The sequence below is a fragment of the Cynocephalus volans genome, chromosome 1, assembly GCF_027409185.1.
Source record: "Cynocephalus volans isolate mCynVol1 chromosome 1, mCynVol1.pri, whole genome shotgun sequence".
Taxonomy (NCBI): domain Eukaryota; kingdom Metazoa; phylum Chordata; class Mammalia; order Dermoptera; family Cynocephalidae; genus Cynocephalus; species Cynocephalus volans.
In genome coordinates this window covers 163,547,005-163,566,632 of record NC_084460.1, presented here as the reverse complement: position 1 = coordinate 163,566,632, position 19,628 = coordinate 163,547,005, and the positions used below count along the sequence as shown (strand labels likewise).

At 33.7% G+C, this 19,628-nt stretch overlaps 1 protein-coding gene across 3 annotated transcripts in view; it reads right to left on the bottom strand.

Moving 5' to 3' along the window:
• Positions 1–19,628, bottom strand: part of USP25 (ubiquitin specific peptidase 25) — a 150,406-nt gene that overhangs the window by 50,720 nt on the left and 80,058 nt on the right. For all 3 annotated transcript variants that reach the window (XM_063088801.1, XM_063088816.1, XM_063088811.1), the window contains 7 exons: positions 16,352–16,428; positions 9,760–9,833; positions 5,622–5,770; positions 3,571–3,698; positions 3,078–3,173; positions 1,678–1,839; positions 832–1,055 (listed from right to left, as the gene is read on the bottom strand). In XM_063088801.1, the coding sequence (XP_062944871.1) occupies positions 832–1,055; positions 1,678–1,839; positions 3,078–3,173; positions 3,571–3,698; positions 5,622–5,770; positions 9,760–9,833; positions 16,352–16,428 (910 nt within the window). The remainder of the gene's footprint in view (positions 1–831; positions 1,056–1,677; positions 1,840–3,077; positions 3,174–3,570; positions 3,699–5,621; positions 5,771–9,759; positions 9,834–16,351; positions 16,429–19,628) is intronic.

Below are 19,628 nucleotides of genomic sequence, written 5' to 3'. Positions count from 1 at the left end.
ATCCAACAATCGATATTGTTCAGTATAATTCAAACTCTGCAGTATAAAACAGTAGCTCCCACATTTTTTTTCATAGATCAATAAAATTAGCATAAAATTGGGGATATTAATAGGGCATTATATTTTGACATATAAGGAAAAAAACATAATAAACAATATCTATTATAAAACATTAACATCATTTCATTTTTAAAAAAGTATATTTGAACAACAGAAAAGTAGAAGGAGGTAAGTACAGAATTAAGGAGAGTTTCTTCCAAGAAAGGACAGATGGCAACTTAACAACACACATACACCCCCCAAAGCACTGTCCGCATCTTTCTTATTTTGTTGCATGCCAGTTAAACCTATTACAGGACAGCATTGGGCTCATAGCTCATATCTAGAAATCTGTTAGAGAAGATTAAATATTTAAATTTACTTAAGCCTAAAGAAAATTTTTTTTATCACTTGTACTTCTTCACTGTATAAACATCAGGGGAAGTACATAATTGGTATGTACAAACTTTGATGTTGCATGACGTTTCACCAATAGAGTAGCTGTAAATACCAATTTGATATAAATTTAGAGCACTGAACTAGAAAAATCAGACCATCTGCTATGTCATTAATCAGCTAAGTAGTCCAGGGAAAATCTTTTGGTCCCTGTGAACCTGATATTACTATCATAAAAATGGGAAGCCAGACTAGTCTATCTTACATATAACCTTTCTAGAAAAATAATTAGTAAAATATTTAAATATGAAATCCAAAGGTTATTTCCCTTCTCAATTTTAACATTATACATATCCATCTCAAGTGACAGTAGCTATGCTATGAGAAGCTTCTTACCCCTGGTGTCATTTTCTATTTCTGTCCTCCAGCGATGTAAACAGCTTTCTAGCACAGAAAGTTCTTCTTCTGTTATGTGCCTTGGTGCAGGATGCATGGGCAAATCTGGAGGTATCCGGGACTGAGTGAATGGTTTGTGTATTATGGATCTTGATGAAATGGCAGCAACTGATGCAGGTGATGTGCTTGGCAGTTCTGCAGAAGCAGCTCCCTGTTCTGTTGTGCTGTATTTTCAAAGCATAGAATATTTGTTAATAAACTTTCTAACTGAAGCTCTGTACAAGGATTGTGCCAAACGTAGCATTAAATTGGCTTATAATTTCAAAAAAAAAAAGATCTTAAAAAAGAAATACATGGATTGAGTTAATATCCTAAAGAGATTCTTAATATATGAGGACTAAATTATTATAAGGATGAAATTGTAGCTTTAGAGTAAAAACAACTTAATAATATTTATTTTTAAAAAGTGAGTCAGGTATACTGAAATTATAAAGACCTTCCTGTACTAATACTGACCAGCTTACATTACAGAAACAAATTCTAATGTAACAGTATTTTCACTGATCATAAAAAACTGAAACTTATATAATGGCATACCAAAACAATCTACAGTATAATTCTGAACAGAAATAAATATGATGAAAATTTCAATCCACAACCATAAAATCTACTGAAATAAAATAAGATAACTCCCAGAAGCCATAAATCTTCTAAGAAATCTACTCTTTTTAAGAGTTTGCAAAAATAAATCACTACATGTATTTTATAAAACCTTTAAAAGCACCAATCACATTATTATGTAACGTACGTAACATAGCTATCTCTTGCATCAAGAAAGATTTTTACCTTGGTAATGTCTGTGATGGTATGGAACCACTAGGTGGGGAACTAGCATCAATATCATCAACAGGAGAAGTGCAAACAGGTTTACTTGAGGCAAATTCCAATGCATACTGCAGAACATCTACCAAGGGGAATCGTTTGGGACCCGAACCATAGCTTAAATATCTGTTAACCATAAAATGTATCAATACTTTTATTTGTATATACTTGGGACCTGAACCATAGCTTAAATATCTGTTAACCATAAAATGTATGAATACTTTTATTTGTATATACAGCACATTTGTTTTTTAAAAAATAATTCTTATAAAACATGATACCACACTTCAATAAATTTTCAACAATGAAATTCATTTTCAAATAAAAAAGGTAAAACTAAATATAAATCCAAGAAATAACTCAAATTAAATGTTTTCCAAAGGAAGGAAATCAAAGCTGATTAAGGCTGAATGTGTGTATATACAGTTAAAATATTTAAATATTGCTCTAAACTGTAACTCAAAAGGAAAATAAAAACTGACAGTATCATCTCCTCAAGACTGATTTTATTTTTAGATCTGTCATCTGGTCTTATGATCAAGATGTTGACTTATATTATCCTCCTACCTTTTACCTCTGATCACTTTCCAGTATGATTAATGATACTTTTTAAGAATAAAAATTATTGAAATAAGATATATTATTTTTGTATAAAAAGTTTTAGGCTATTAATTTGCAAATTAATACTAAAATTAGGGAATAAAGATTAGATCAGAGGTTACAAACTGGGATGCCGCAGGCCACACTTCAGCCTGTAGGCTTTTGGCTAACCTACAGAATATATGACAGTCTAGAGTCTGGCTTCTTTTAGAAATAACCCCAAACTCTATACAACAGTGAGACGACATTCGCGCATGGCACTAGACCACTAGCACTGGATGCAGTCGCTCCCTCTACACACAAATGGGCTCGCTAAGCCCCCTCATCCACCATCTTATACCTGACCTGATTCCCTCCTTTATGAAGCTTCTGTGAAGCCCTGTTAGGTATATGAGTCTGTATCCTTTATGTTAAGAAGAAAAACTCAGCTACCATTCATTTTAATAAAAATCTCAAGAGTAATATTCAGTCTCATGCGAAAAGAAAGCTGAATACTAGATTCAGGTAAACATCTATTTTCAGCACCACAAGCATTACTTGTTGACAATGAGATATTCAATTTTAAATGCTAAAATAATCTTCAAAAGCCGACTATATTTTTACTTTCTAACAAAACTCAAAACCAAACTATTCAAGCAAAATATCAAACCAGGATGATTACCCACTCCTAAAATCAAATCAAAACAAATTTAAAATTAATCTAGACAGTCACCAAATACATAATTTTCTATAGTTACCCCATAATTTTATAAAAGTTAAAATACCTTTCTAGTCTTTGTTGTAATACTGTGAGGTAATCTTTAAGTCTCTTTATCTCTTCCCTCTTAATTCTTGTTATTTCTCTGTTTCTGTGCATGTATCTATTGAGGGGAAAAAATGGCAATTATTAGCATTTCTAAATATCTTGGAAGTAGATGTAATATTAAGTCTTGCCATCACCACCAAAGATCAATTCATTTGAAATTTTATAATAAGACATCAAATGATACAAAATAGTATTTTTAAAAATTCTAACAGAATTTTAAGATTACAAAACTAATCTCATGTTTTTACTTCCTTATAACATTATTCCCAGCAACTATATCTTTCTGATATAAAATGAATTCCACTTTCCTTAAAAAATGGTACTAGACATATTATTCAAAAGTGAAGATCAATTTTTTAAAAATTAAGCAAAACTTTCCTCTAAACAATAAAATTCCTCACTTGCTTACTATACTGTTTCAAAATTAAATCATGCTGTACACCAAACCATACCTGTCCAGATATAAAACTTGCGGAAATTCTAATTTGTTGTGAATTTTTTCTGGTCTTCCCAATGCCTGATTAAATTCAAATCTTGACAATTCAAATGTTAATACAGGTGGTAGTTCGGTAAACCAATGCTGAAAGAAAACAAAACAACGATAAAAACCTTAATATCATCTTTTGTTTTCTTCATTGCAATTACAGACACAGGATGTTGGCACTGACATTCTTGTACACATCATCACAATGCTGACATCACAAATAATTGGGTACACAATTTAGTTAAAACTTAACTACTTCCTAAAAGTTTTCCACACCTTTTGAAAATTCCCAGAGTGAGTATAACACACAATCAGGAAAGAGAAAAATCTTTTAACAACTGTTCTTCTTCCATGATAATTCTTTACATTAGAATTTCTAACCCAAAGAAAAAGACTGCTTAAAATCATTGCTTAGTAGCTCAAGTCTTCTGTCTTCTTCAATATTATGTTGAATTGCACTTATTCTTAATGTATCCAACCACACACTGTCAAAATCTTGCGATAAAATAACTTGTAAGATGTAATACTCAAAGGAAAAAAAAATTCTTACAGCATAAATGATCACAACTCTCATGCTAAAACCTAGAAAGTGATATTTTCCTGTTTTTAATTTTAATTTTCCGTCTAGAATTTAAACCAATTTATGAAAATCTATCACTAACAAATATAAAATTTGTACTTGTGATAATTACATTTAAAATATTTTTAAATAGCTAGCGTTTAAGGAATTAGATGCCTCGTTGCTATGAGCCAAATAATGATAATGACTGTAGCTATAATTTCCTTCCCCCAATCAAACCCTCCACACACACTTTGGCAACTGTTCAATTAAGCATAAATTTCAACAAAACCTCAAAAGAAAATTATTTTCATATGACAACTTCAAGTTTTATATAAACATACTATTCAAAGAGAAAGGAGAATTAATAAACTTGTAAATGAACAAATGCAGACATATAAAATAACGTAACAAGTATTTTTGAAATGCTAATTAAATGAAATTTCTGCATACTCTATTGTGTGATAATTTCAAGCACCATAAAATATCATCACAAATCTGTCAATAACTTAAGAGTATACTAATTCAAATTCGATCATCCTAAAAAAGCAGGAATGATGAACACCTGCTAAACTGAATTTGACTAGGATATTGAAAGTTGTTACTTTTCTCTAAATAAAGCTCATAAATGTAAAAAGCTATTCAGTACTATCTCTACCTCCCAAAATGCTAATGATTACCTGAACTGAGATTTCCTGAATTGGATATGGGTTCTTTTATGGAAAGTTAAGTTTTAAGGAATTTGTTTTATATGGATATTACCTGAAATAACTAAAAAGGTCTAATAACAGAAACACCTCTTAAGTTTTAGAATGTGATAAGCAAAGTTGGCTTCCTTATTTTGATCTCACATGGCACTGGGAAGAATTTCTGAATTCTAATTCACATCTAAAATTACTATTAACCTTAGGGTGGAGAGAAAGAGACCAGTAGAAATAAGATAAATAGATTTACAATTTAAAAAATTATTTCCTTCTTGAGAATGTAAGTTCTTCCATCTGACCTTACGCAATCACACAGCAATTTTACAAGGAAAGATGTCTGGTGTTGCATATAGAGGCCTGGGCAAATTGTAACATTTTATATAAGTAACATAAACCTATATAAAAATACACCCTAATATCAGTGTTTTTCTTCTCTGCTTCCAGGACTAGCATGCTGCTAATGGCTGGCACCTTGAATGAAAAGTCTAAGAAGAATGAACAATGTCCTAAAGAAGAATTTTAACAGACAATTTTGAAATAAGTTGTTTAAATGAGAATTTAACATAGATTACAGGCCATATTGGACTGTGCAGTTTTCCCAAATATGTCTAAATTATCATAATTAAACTCAAACATATTTTCTGAGTATTCTCTCAATTATTAGGTAGTTATATAATCAGAAACTTAAATTGTACCTTATAGCATTGTAAAGAAAAACCTGGAGAAGAAAGGGAATAATAAAAATGCTAAACTTACCTCTTGGCCTGATTTTCCTGAATTCTCTGAATGCAAAGACTCGATTTCTCCTTCAATCATTGCAGCTTCTAGGCACTCATGAAGATCTTTGAACCCATTAACCTGAAGTGGGTACTGACCAAACATTTCAGTGTTTTCAAATTTTTTACCTATAAGAAAGGGGAGAATTACTTAAATTAATGTTCCCCAACATGGCCTTTTAGTTACTAAAAGTAAGTATACGAGTATATATCTCCTGAACCTGAAAGCTGTAACACTATGTTTCAGAGAATAGTGAGTTACTGTAATTTACCAGGTGGTTTTTATACGTGTACATATGTACATTCACATCAGCCACAGATATTAATTATACGCCTATACATATGCATGTATGTAATTATATAAAAATATATGTACGTATATTTATTCTTGCAAGAAGTACCTTCTAAAGGCAAGAAACTGTGCTAAACACTGGGAATATATATAGCAGTAAACATGATACATATGGTCTCTGAGCTGAGGAAACACTCAGCCTCGTTTAGAAGATGTTAAACACATTAATTATGCACATACTTATGAACAAATAATTGCTCATTATTTTAAGTGTTATGAAAGGTGTGGTGAGATACAAAGCTGTGAGAATAGAGTATAAAAGTGGGAGCTAACCTAGTCTTAGAGGGTGGAGGGCAGAGCAGGAAAGACTTTCATGGCAAAGTGACATTTAAGCTGAGATTTGAAGAGTGAGTGGGAGTTAGTTAGGCCAGAATTGTCTAGGGGCTGTGGAGTATTCTTGGCCAAGGAACAGCTAGACAAAGACTTTAAGGCTGCAAAGAATTTGGCATGTTTGAGGAACTAAAGGGAAAGTCAGTATAGCTTACGGGAGAGCAAGGGAGAGATGACAATGAAAATTCAGGTAGGGGATCAAAATCTACAAGGTCTTGCAGTCCTGTTAAGAATTTTTTTTTTCACTGTACTCTGAGTATAATAGAAAGTCACTGACCAGTTACATCTAGAATAGGATCAGATTTATGACTCTGAAACACCTTTATGGCAACTGTGTGACGTGGGTCGTAAACTGTTAAGAGACTATTGCAGAATACATCCAGAAATATAGTGTGGATTAGAGGATTAATAGTAAAAATGCACATAAACAGATGGAATTACACACACACATATTTACACCTATATACAAGAGGAAGCACCAATAAGACTTGACTGACTCATAGGCGGGATGGGAGATAGAGCAAGGAAGGTATCAAGAATGACACTCAGATTTCTAGAACAATTGGATTGATTTTTACATACTTAAAAGTAGACCACTGAAGGAAAAGCAGAGGATTTTTTTTCTTTTGTTTTGAAGTAGCAGCAGAAATCAGTGGTTCATAACGGCCTGTGAGATTTCAATTTGAGAAGAGTTGGATATATGAGTCTATAACTGAGATTAATTTCTGATCTGTGGATATAAATTGCTGGAGAATTTCTGGCTTATTGATAGCAGGAAATCAAGGCAGTGAATGAGACTGCCTGGGGAATGAGAAAGGAAGAAGAGGGCCTAAGCCTATTCTTAAGACTCTCCTTCACATTTAGAGGCAAGCAGAAGAGTATATGAATAGAACTTCTAAGAAGTACCCACAGAAGCAGGAGAAAAGCCAAGAGAATGTGGTGTCATAGAAGCCAGAGAAGTGTGTTTTTAAGAAAAGAATAGGAAAAAGGACGACGAGAAGGAGACAGCAGAGTCAACAGTATTAATAGTTGATAAGAATTCACTATGAAAAGTAAAAGGGATCCAAATGGATTTGACCACTTGTAGGAAATCAATAATCTTAGACTAGCTGTGGGGCCAGAAGCTAAAGTGAGTGGGTTGAATAAATTGGGAGGAAACAGGTGAAACAAACTCTTCAAAGAGGATTAACTCTGAATAGGAGTAAAAAGTTAGGATATAAACTGAAAAAGAGTACAGGAAGGGATAATTTTTTTTTTCAAGATGTGAGATACCAGACCATGTCTATCTAAACAGTGATAAGAAAAACAAGGAAGAGGGAGAGTCTCAAGATACAGGAAAAAAGCAAGATACTAGAGTATGATCTGAGTAAAAGCATGAATGGATAAAATGCTGAGCACATATAAAGAATAATCTTTCAATATAAAACTGTATTAATTCCTTCGTGATTTAAAGAAACAAATAAAAAGAATATGGTAGAGATAGGGATAGATCTAGGTACCAGACCCTAAGGCTCATCTATTTGAGGAAGTTGTTTTTAAGAAATATGATACAAAATTACAAACATAAAATTAAATTCAGGGCCTTGGACAGGACCCACAGTTAAGTTTCATTAGCTCCATAAAATCTCTGGTGTAACATCTTTCTCAGAAAATAAGGAGACAAAGAAGTTAGATTTAAAATGAGTAAAAAAGATGAAAAAAATTACTGCAAAAAATGGGAGAAAGGACAGTGATTATACAAAACAAGTACGATTGTCTGATGAGGTTAAAGGATTGGGACCAGTGAAGGTCAGTAGTACTACAAATTCATGATCCATTACAGTTAGCCCATTTGGGTAACACTTCCCTAGCTATACTCAAATACTCAGGACACGGAGAGAGAAGATGAACAGCTTATGGTCAAAGAATAGCCAGGGAGGTAGTGCCAGAAGGGAATAGGGAAAAAGAGATTTAGGTATTTATAAGAGTGATGTTAATTATGAACTAGGAAGAAAGTGCAGAAAACGGCTGAGAAAAACAAAATGGAAGAATCAGTGAGCTAGAAGTTCTCAAAAAGCTGAGGAACTTTTGCAGCAGGAGTACTTTAGCAAACAAACTGAAAACCACCCTCAACAGAAAACCACTAGTCTAAGAGAAAGCACTAGAAAGATGTATGTAAAAATGATACGAAAGTGCTCTAAAATAAATTATTTTTAGTGAGGCAAACACATAATTCAAGTGCAAATGTATACACATTTATGTAGTACAATAGCTTTGAAGCAACTTACTAATACAAGTACAAAGACTTCAATGATGATTGACAAATTAAAAATTTTAATAATCACTTTTCAGAATCAGTATAATGCTGATTATAATGTTCATGCAGGATATTATAAATAGTACCCAGTTACAGCCTAATTAGATCTACTCGTTGCTTCAGATACCATGTTCTGCTTCAAATAAAATCAGAACAATAGTATGAGTGACCAAATGTAATATACTATGTAAAATATTCCACTACGTAATCAATATTTATTATTTGAGGCAAACAAAAATATTCTGACCCCTCAATATAACCTTTTAAATGCCTTACTAAAATCTGAATTAGTATCTGTCTTTTTCTAAATCTTAAAACATCAAACTACATTCAAACAAAATTTGTGGGAATCCATTACTTGTTTGCGAAGTATACAATTTTCCAAATTTTATACCTTGGGTGATCTGGAAAAAATAACTTTCAAAAGTTGATGTATGGAGTCATTTGGGAAAAACAATTTTTCAAAAGTTTATGCTTTGGGACTTAATAATGTTATATAAAGTTTTATCTAAAGAGTCCAGTTCCCCTCCACTATTAGGAAAACCAAAAAAAAAACTGGTTAGGCTCAAATTTTAAGCAACAAGTATTTAGGATAGATGAAACAGTATTACTCTTAACTGATTTTTCAAAATATAGAATAATACTCTTTCTTGAAAACTAGTAGCTAAAGAATTTTACAATCACTCAAAAAATGAGAATCCTACAACACCCTGACTATGCTGTTTGCTAAATCCAGCTTTCAACATGAAAAAAAAAACCAAAAAACTAGTGAGCATCATTCCAAACCCAGTATTCTACTCCGATATTACATTCAAAGGATCTACCAAGTGCCCCATTAATCTCTATATTCCAACAACTCAGAGCATCACAGAAGCCCTCTCACCGGAAAAAACTTTAGGATAAAATTAAATATCAACCAGCAAGTGATAATGGATTCTGTTCCTCCCTTTTCATTTAGTAAATTCTGTGCACTCTGCAAATGATTAGTAGCAGCAATGCAACAGGAACTACTTACTAAACAGAGCAAAAAAAATTAAAAATAAAAACCATTCAACAAATAGTTACTTTCAAGACATAAGAACTAATGGATAATAATAATATCTCTTCACTTGTAGTAAGAAAGTAAACATGTAACTATACCTTCAAGCACTCCCACAGCTAGGAATCTTCCATAGAACAACTCTACCATGGGGTTTTTTGGCTTCTCTTCATCCCTAAAGTATGTTAAAAAAAAATATAAATGTGGTTATAATTTTTATAACTATAAATAACAGACAAAAAATTAAAATAATTATAATAGATTATAAGACGGTATCATTTATGTGACTATCACACACTTGGCTCTGCTATTTACAGTGTCACCTTGGGCAAGGTACTTTTAAATTCATTCTTACATCTATTCACCTGTCAACTGAGGATAATTACGGTAACTGAACTCACAGGACTCTTATAAAGGTTAAAATGAGTTACTACATGGAACGAACTTGGAATAGAACTTGACACAGTCTGTGCTCAGGAAGTGCCTGCTCTTTCTATTATCATCATATATTTCAATTTCATACTTCTAGTCAGTACAATACACACTTATTTGGACTTGTTGGCAAGGACAGAAAGCCACTTTCAGTCAGAATAGGTTTCTACAAAATGTTAATATTATTTCCTGCATTTACATAGAAGAGCGCATACAATTCAAAAACAACAGGTGACACCAGTGAAGGAACAAAATACCAGCTTTGATCCAGAAAAGCTAAAAAGCTACTCCATCCTTTTCTGAAGTTTCATGTTGCTGGCAGAAACAGTCTTTTGCGAATTTTCCAACTTGTTTAACATTCAAATTTGGTTTTATATCTTTTTGGTTGAAGCAAACAAAAGTTAACAAATTTATAATTGTCTTTCTACAGTTTGTACTGTGTGGCCTAAAAAGACAAAATTTATCTTGGCCTGAGTGTATAAATACCGTGTTGTATCCACAATTGTATACAGAATTTTTCTTCATTAATTTTGTGATTAAATTAATAAAATTTGTAAACTACTGTTATCACGGTTTGAATGTGTCCGTCAAAGTTCATGTATTAGAAAATTAATCCATAAAGAACAGTGTTGAGAGGAGGGACCTAACAGGAGGTGTTTAGGTCATGAGGGACCCACCCTCATGAATGGACTAATACCGATCATAAAACAACTGGAGACTTCAAGATCAGTATCTCACTCTTTCTTGCCCATATGATGCCTTCCGCCATGCTATGATCTGCCAAGAAGCCCCTCACCAGACACAGCCCCTCTATCTTGGACTTTCCAGCCTCCAGAACTGCGAGCCAAATAAGTTTCTGCTCATTATAAATTATCCAGTCTATGGTATTCTGTTATAAAACCAGAAAACAGACTAAGACAACCATTTAAAAAAGCTGGGGGGTAGGAGGGAGGGGGCATTATCTGTCCTTTAATAGATGTGTTACATGGAATAATTGTGGCAAGTACTTCACTTAACCCTTACAACTGCATTAGGTAGTGTGGTCATCTTTAGTGCTATTCAAAATAATTTCTGGCCTTCCAATTTCAGGTACATGGTAAGATGTGCTTTGCTAGTCATTTTTAAAATTTTAATTGTGATAAAATGCACATATCATAAAATTTACCATCTTAACCATTTTAAAGTGAACAGTTCAGTAGTGTTAAGTATATTCACATTATTGTATAACCAATCTCCAGAACTCTATTCCTGTTGCAGACTGAAACTACATTCATTTAACAACTCCACATTTCCCCTTCACCCCAGCTCCTGACAATCACCGTTTTACTTTCTGTTTCTATGAGTTGACAATTCTTGATACCTCATATAAGTTACTATAGTATTTGTTTTTTTGTGTGAGAGGCTTATTCCACTCAGCATAATGTCTTCAATGTTCATCCATGTTACAACATGTGTCAGAATTTCCATCCTTTTAAGGCTGAATAATATTCCATTGTTCAATGGAATATTTCGTTTTTTCATTCATCTACCAATGGACATTTGGCTCCACCTTTTGCCTACTGTGAATAATACTGCTATGAACATGGGTGTACAAATATCTCTTTGGGAGCCTGCTTTCAATTCTTTCAGATATATATCCAGAAGCAGAATAGTTGGATCATATGGTAATTCTAATTCTAATCTTTTGAGGACTTGCCATTCTATTTTCCACTGTTATCTGCACCATTTTATATCCCCATGAACAGTACAGAACAGTTCCAATTTCTCCACATAGTCATCGTCGTCGTTTTTTGTTTTTTAATAACAGCCACCTTAATGGGTATGAGGTGTTTCCATGTACTTTAAAGTTAGGCAGGCAATACAATTTGCTTTGCCCAACAAAATGTGAGCAACAGTGATGTGTGTCACTTCTGGGCAGAAACTCTGAGGGCCACTATACTTTTCAGTGCCAGGATAATCCCAGAAGCCTAAAATGAGATGAAGCCTCTGTCAGCCTGGGGCCCTGAGTAAAGAAATGAGCACGGCCACTTGCTCACACCCATGGGCACATTTAAGGATATTATAATTGCCTCTAAAGTTTTAGGTTGTTGCCACAGAATTACCTAGTCCATCTTGACGGATAAAAAGGTTATTACCTCTGTTTTACTGACAATAAAACTGTAGAGCAGTTTAAGTCATTTGCCCAAATTCACACAACAAGTAAATGTTCAAGCTGAAAAGTGAACTCAAATCTTACTCCAAAATCTATGTGTCTTCCCACCACATATACTTAATCTCTTGGCATCTTTACTCCATAGAAATGATTTCTCTCACACCTTATTGTTTACACCATGATAACAAAAAGAACTTGACACTGATATGGGGGAGAGGAAAGATTCAAAGATTGTCTCTTTTGATATAAAAGTCTGTGAATCTTTACATGTAAATACTAGTAGAATCTCTATTTTCATAGTTTCATATTTCCATGTACAAAGTAACATTCCTGGCCTTTCTCCTTACCCATCACACAAGCACCCCATGGAAAAAGAGCAATGATTTATCTGATGGCTATTTTATTTGGCAACTTTGGCAGAAGGAACTGGGTGGGAGGGGCTCTACTAACTCTGAGCTCTCTTCCAAATTTCTTTTCAAACCTTTCTATTTGAATTTTGGCATGCCCTCCACTGATCTGTGGTAAGCACTGACCTCTAAGGAGTCAGGCAGGAATCTTCCAGAATTTGTTTACCTTGTCCTTTGCAATCTCTCAAATATTCTTTACTATGCATTTCAGCTCGTGAATCTCAGGGACCGAGACTGTGTTTACACCAACAGAAATGTGAGAAACACAACTGAAGAGCAATTAAGAAGACATGAGACTCCTAGAATTAAAGTGATACACCCATCACTTGCATGAAGGCAGAAGAAAAGCTTACATTAACGCAAATATCAAAGACCAAAAAATAAAAAACTTGTAGCAGTGGCACTTTCGCCTTGGGAATTAGGTTGGCATAGGAAGAATACAAAGGTCTAGGGCAGCTGACAGAGTAATCTAGAATACTTAAAGTACTTCCCAACTTTTTTGGCACACGAATAATACATGCTGAGAACTTTGGGGTAAAAGAACATGTTTTCACATGATCAGAGAAGCAAGATCAATACCTCCACATTCCCATAATTTGTCTTGCCATGGAACTCCAATTGGAAAGCTCTGCTCTAGACAAGAAGAGCACAGTTGTTTGAATATCAGTCTAGTTCCACAAACAGTAAAGGACAAAGTAAAAATTACTGAGAAATGAAAGAAAAGGACATGTTTCAAATGAGACATAGATTTCAGATGAAATGGAAAAGTTCTAGCTTCTTTTATAACAGTTTTACAAAAGGGGGAAATAATTTGAAAGTTACTAGATTAGAAAAAGGTGACTGGGATCCAGAGAAATTTAACAAAAAATAAATAGATAATATGAAAGATCTCCACAAATCAGAATAGATTTATCCTTTCAGAAGGAACAGGGATTCAGGAAACAGTAAAATAGGAAGCTACAGATAAAAAGCAATTAGGAAGTCATGTGTTAAAGATAGGACATTATATGAAATGCCTACAGAAAATCTGGATAGATCTGAGAGGAGGAACTAGAAATTTCAGGGTAAAGTATTCAAAGGATTACTCAGAATTTCAAAGAGACACAGTTTTTATAGACTGAGATACAGATATTGTTCAGGCTCTGAGGGAACATGATCAGTAAATTTTTGGCATTAGAACTCTTAAAAAAGGATCAAGAAACATGATCTGTTCTAAAGAGAAATCAGGTTGGACAACCATAGATCAATTCTGCACATGGGCTATCCGTTGGTCTGATGAGAGAGTAACCCTGGTAGAATCTACCAAGAGGTGAAAGTGGACAAAATATGTTTAAATAATAAATGATTTGGGAATCCTTCTAACTCAGATTTCACTAACCTTCTTTATGAGGAAACTAACAAGACAATATTGGAGGAATAAGTTAGGAAAAAAAACAAATACATAGACTGGAAAACAATGTCAAAGAACAGGAAGAGAAGACACTCAGATCCATCAATCAGGGCTGGTTCTACATGAGATAGAGGCTAACAAGCGGGTTAAACTGTTAAAAATTCAACCAAGTCTTCCTAAAAGAAGAAAGAAAAAGTACACAGATATACAAGAGTACTTCAAAAAGTTCATGGAAAAATGGAATTAAAAGATAATATGAATCTACCCATGAAGTTTTTTAAGTACTCTCGTGTGTGTGTGTGTGCGCGTGCATGTATATGCATGTGTGTATATATGTACATGTTATTTATTTGTATACATAAAACCGAACTCTAGAAGCATATCCCACCCAGAAAAAGTTGTAGCAGAGAGAAATATATTCAAGGCCTAGAACATTCCAGAAGCTGAAGAAAGAACATATCACAGGTGATGATCTTCACTGGATCCTGGGGCTCAGGTTTCAGAAGCATCAACATCAGATTCGGTTCAGGAATCTGAGGGGGAGGTTTTCCAGTGAAACTAACATGAAGAGAAGAGAAAAACTAACATGAAGAGAAAAGAGAAACAAACCTAAGTGACAGGTTTCACAGGCCTAAGCGATTCCATAGCAAAACACAGTGGCAGTGGCCATCGTGTTACAAAACTAAGTTATTAAAAAGCACTTCCATTCAGTGCAGAACTGGAGGCTGGCAAACTGGAGCTCCTAAGGAAAATGCAACGAAAGAGCTTTGGTGGTCAGAAAAAAATGGCATCTGAGACAACCAGAGCTGCCAACATCATAAAGTTCTAAACATGCCAAGAAGAAAGCAGCTCTCAAATGCCACATTCTATGACAGAAACAGTTCGCAAAAAATGGGATGTTTTTCCCTCAGATAAGGTAAACTTTGTGCTAAATTAACCTCTTGAGAGATTTCTCCCAAAGTAAGTTCACAGACAGTTGTCTGCAACTAACTGGCCCTTAATGACTGGCATCCTGGCAGAACTAAAACCAAGATGATTTTCTTATTTTGCCATATTATCTTAAGTTTCTGTTACAGTCTTCGGCAAAAACTCGAGGAGAAATTGCACTAGGTTCTGATATTAAAGTTGAATTGATAGGAAAGAGGTTAAAGTTTTACTTTTGTTTCAAAATTTCAAAGGTTAAGATACCAAGGTTAATCGTGTGTCCTAATAATCCTCTGAAATCTAAAATTAGAGCATATGAAATCCAACATTTGAAGTACTAAAGGAACTATACATGAATAAGTGAACTCTATTCAGGAACAGAAATGACATGCTTGTAGCTGAGACTGTACAAACTAAGAAACTGGGAGATAATTTTTCTTTTTTGTTAGATTGTAACCACAGGGCAAAATAATCTAATTTTTGAGTATAACTTCTTTAAACTTTACCTTAAAAAATTAAGGGGATATCATTTGTAAACAATTTTTCCATGGGTTTTAGTAGCAAAAGGGAAGGAGGTCTATATTAAAGTTTGGGATCATATCTTACTTAACTTTTTGTGATTAGAATATCTCTTGTTTTAATTTCATCTCATTGCAGATCAAGGCTGGCCATAATTTAAAAAGAAAAAAAGAGAAGGGAGAGAATTTTCAGCCTGGAATTCAGCCTGTATTCTAAGTGTTATTTTAACTACTGCATCTTGTAAACTTGTGTCAGTACCTTATGGTGGCAATCTAAAGGGTCCATCGATGTTTCAATAAAATACAAAAAGAACAAATGATTGGTATTAGGAAAACGGCCTATAGAGTGGGAGCAGGACTGCCACGAAAGTGTGTTGATTTCCTCCACTAAAAAAAGCCAGCTACATATTAAAATAACCAGAGTTTTAATGGTTAACACTAAGGCATAAAGAATAAGCAGCTAGGGAATGCTGAGGAGGAACTTTATATCCCTGTCCTCATGTTTCCGTGTGAAAGGACTTCGTCAGAATTAATATTCCTAGCATCTTTTCTCACCTCTAATCCATTGTTTCTCATGAAAAGTGATTGCTGAATCTAAGGAAAAGAACTATGGATGTGAGATTAGCCCTTTCAGGAATTACTTTTTACATTTTTCTGGCTAGATTCTGATCTTACAGTGAAACCTAAAACTACCCAGCATTTGTGCCCCCAAATTCCAAACAGCTTGTGAATAATTCAGATAATATTGAGACTCCCATAAGTCTATCTTGGCTTCCTATTTCTCTGTTGATACTGGATACATAAGAGGAAAAATTGAATGCTATTTATTGACTTCCTAAAACCCCATCACTAAACTTCACGGTAACTTACGTCTCCTCTTCAGCTTTCATTTGGAAGGCATCTTCTAACCAATCTAATAATTTGTGTGTAAACTCACTCACGTCTTGCTGTGGAAAGAAAAAAGTCTTGTTGATATTCGAGCCCACTAATAAAAATACTAAATGTTACAACATGAAACCTATAGCCAGTCACCGAAATGCATAATTATGGATTCCTCACAAAGGTATCATGTGAAATGTTACACATCAAATGCAAAAAACTTTAATAATTTAACCAGGGTATAAAATCAATATTGGGAAAAAAATAAGCATTATATTGTCAACCACTGTTATTGGGTTACACTTAGGAAAAATATATATATATAAAGTTTCAAACTTACAAATGAGATTTTAAATAATAATTATTACCCCCCCAAACATTCTTAATTTTATAAAGAATTATTACTGGTTTTTCTCTTAGAAGGAAAACTAGTGCTTTTTGACAATTCATTTTCTTAATTCAACTTATACACCCAACTTTTTAAGCCATATCCATCTTTACTAAGACACCTGTCAATTTGAACAGGCTGAGTCCAACTAATCACTGATTCCTCAATAAGCAAATCCACCATCCCATGACCTCAAAATAATCCTCCATTCAGAGCCAGCACATACATCACCTTTCACAATCCCTTTCTTTGACCCTTGCTTCCCATACTTAAAAAAGAAAGAAAGCAAGAAGAAACAGGAATAGATAGTGGCAGCTGTAATTATCAGCTACCATAATACTCTCAGCAATGTGAGGTAGAACACAGAAAATACGTTCACATAGAACATGAGGGAAAAAATAAATCAACCATAATGAGACTGCTAAAAGACAGATGTATCAGTATGCAATTTGCCTTTACTTACCAAAATAACTCCAAATATAAAACAAACATACTATCATATATTTTCCCACGCAGAAGTTTTTTGAAGAGCATCTAGGTCAATGTATTCACCTTAAAAATGTTCAAACTAAGGTCAAGGAAGCTTAAGTAAATTGTTCCAAAACCATATAGTTAAATAGGACTAAACTCAGTACAAAAATCCAGCTATAAACATCCATATCACCTGTGGTGGGTTGAATATTTTGGCCTGCCAAAATACATGTCCACCTAGAACCTCAGAACGTTACCTTATTCTAAGGGTCTTTGCAGACATAATGAGGGTAAAGATCTTGAGATGAGATCCAGGATTAGGGCAGGCCCTAAATCCAATGATGACATCCATCATGTCTTTAAAAGAAACAGAAAAAGAGAAGACGTCGAAACACAGGGGAAAAGGCCAAGTGAAGATGGAGAAAGATTGAAGCACTCCTGCCACAAGCCAAGGAGCACTAGAAGCCACCAGAAGATGGTAGAGGCAAGGAAGGATTCTCCCCTAGAAATATTAGACGGAAAGTGTTTCCTACCAACACCTTTATTTTGGACCTCTGTGCTCTAGAACTGTTAGAGAATAATTTTCTATTGTTTTTAAGCCACTCAGTTTGTGATAATTTGTTACTTCTGTCCTAGAAACTTATAACACCTTAAAACAACTTTCCATACTTTTCTATAACTTTACTTATATAAAAGGTTATATCTAACAAGAAACAAAAAAGTTCTCTAGTTATAATAATACTCGTTAGAAGAAGTTAACCCCTGCCTTTGCTAAACACTTACAATTATAAAATAAAAATTCTACGTCCTTTCATCAAGAGAAAAAAAAAATGAGGTCTTTAATACAAAATTTTACTTTTAAACTAAAAGAAATATATAGTTAAAAGTGACAGTACTATCTATCAAAGGGTGCCTCACAAGACTGGCATTTTCAAAACATGATATATAATATTTAGAAAAAATATGAAATGTAAGTATAAATCCACTTTGTAAAAAAATCATGATGCTTACATCATTTATGGATTTATTTTAAGTCACTAAAGTGTACTTCAGACTCAACTGTTTGTGGACCAGAAGAGAATCAAACCTATATCAGCATCTACTTTAAGAGACTTCTAGAAAAAAATGAATCAATAATAAGAACACTAGTTAGTTTACACTGCTAGCCTAAAACAAAGTCATTTATTCTGTGGTATTCAGGAGCACATAACAGCATAACGGCTAGTCGTCTCCATCTGACTTGAACTCAAACTGCATAGCCCCACCTATGTACATACATGGCTCCAAGTAAAGTTTAGGCTGCTTCCTCTTTAAATATGAAAAGATACCCAAGGATCACTACACACTCTGCAGAAACCATCAACAGAAAAGAAAATAACCAAGAAAAACACAAGGAAAAAGCAATTCCAGAAGAAAACATAAGTCAGGGAACAGAAGTAATGTTTTAAAATTTAATTGTATACTCAGAGCCACTGACAAAGATAGTACACATACTAAAGAAAAAAAAATGCTACAGAAAAAAAAAAAATAAAGCACACACTTAGAACCAGAAGGGTACCCTAAAATGATGGTTTGAAATCACTTTTATGAATATTACTTCTTTTGACTTGTGTTAAGTGTTATTATGACAGAGAGTAACAACACTGAATAGACATTAAACCTAACAAGCCGTTGTTAGAAATTAAACACACACACACAACCCCCAAAACAACAAATAAAAGAAAAAGCATGGGGAGGATGCTGACAGAATCTTTCAGAACCCTACATACAATGACTCCCTACATACATCCACATAACAGAGGTATATCCGAGTACTATAGACAGAGTACATACAATTACAATGCAGGCATACTGGCTTCTTGAACCTCTTCTAAAATAACATTTTATCTTCTGTCCATTACTTCTTCTGTGCCATCTTTTACAACACTGTTGTTATTATCTGTTACTCTTTGCTCCTATCTTCCTTTTTGAATTTCTTTGATTTTTCAAACTATTTGTGAAACTGTTGGTTTGTTTATAGGCATTTTCTATTTTTAGAAGAAAATTCCAAATATTCCTTTTAGGAAATGAATAAAAAGCTACCACAAAAGCACAATATAAAGAACAGAAAACAAAAGCAACAATAACAAAGGTAATGTCTTTCAAAAACCTTTCGGAGAAGAAAAACTACTCCCTGCCAGCAAAAACAGGGATATCAAAAGCAAGTGTATTATATTGACAATGGGTTATCACACATTCGTGAAGATTTTTAATTAAACATTTGTGAACATTCTTAATTTTATCCATTGTTTTCACTTATCAATATTGATCATAATGTAAATTACAACTTCATTTATCTTTATACTTTCAAGATCACTTATTTTTTAATTTAAAGTCTTCCAAATAAATGTTTTAAATGACTCCATATTA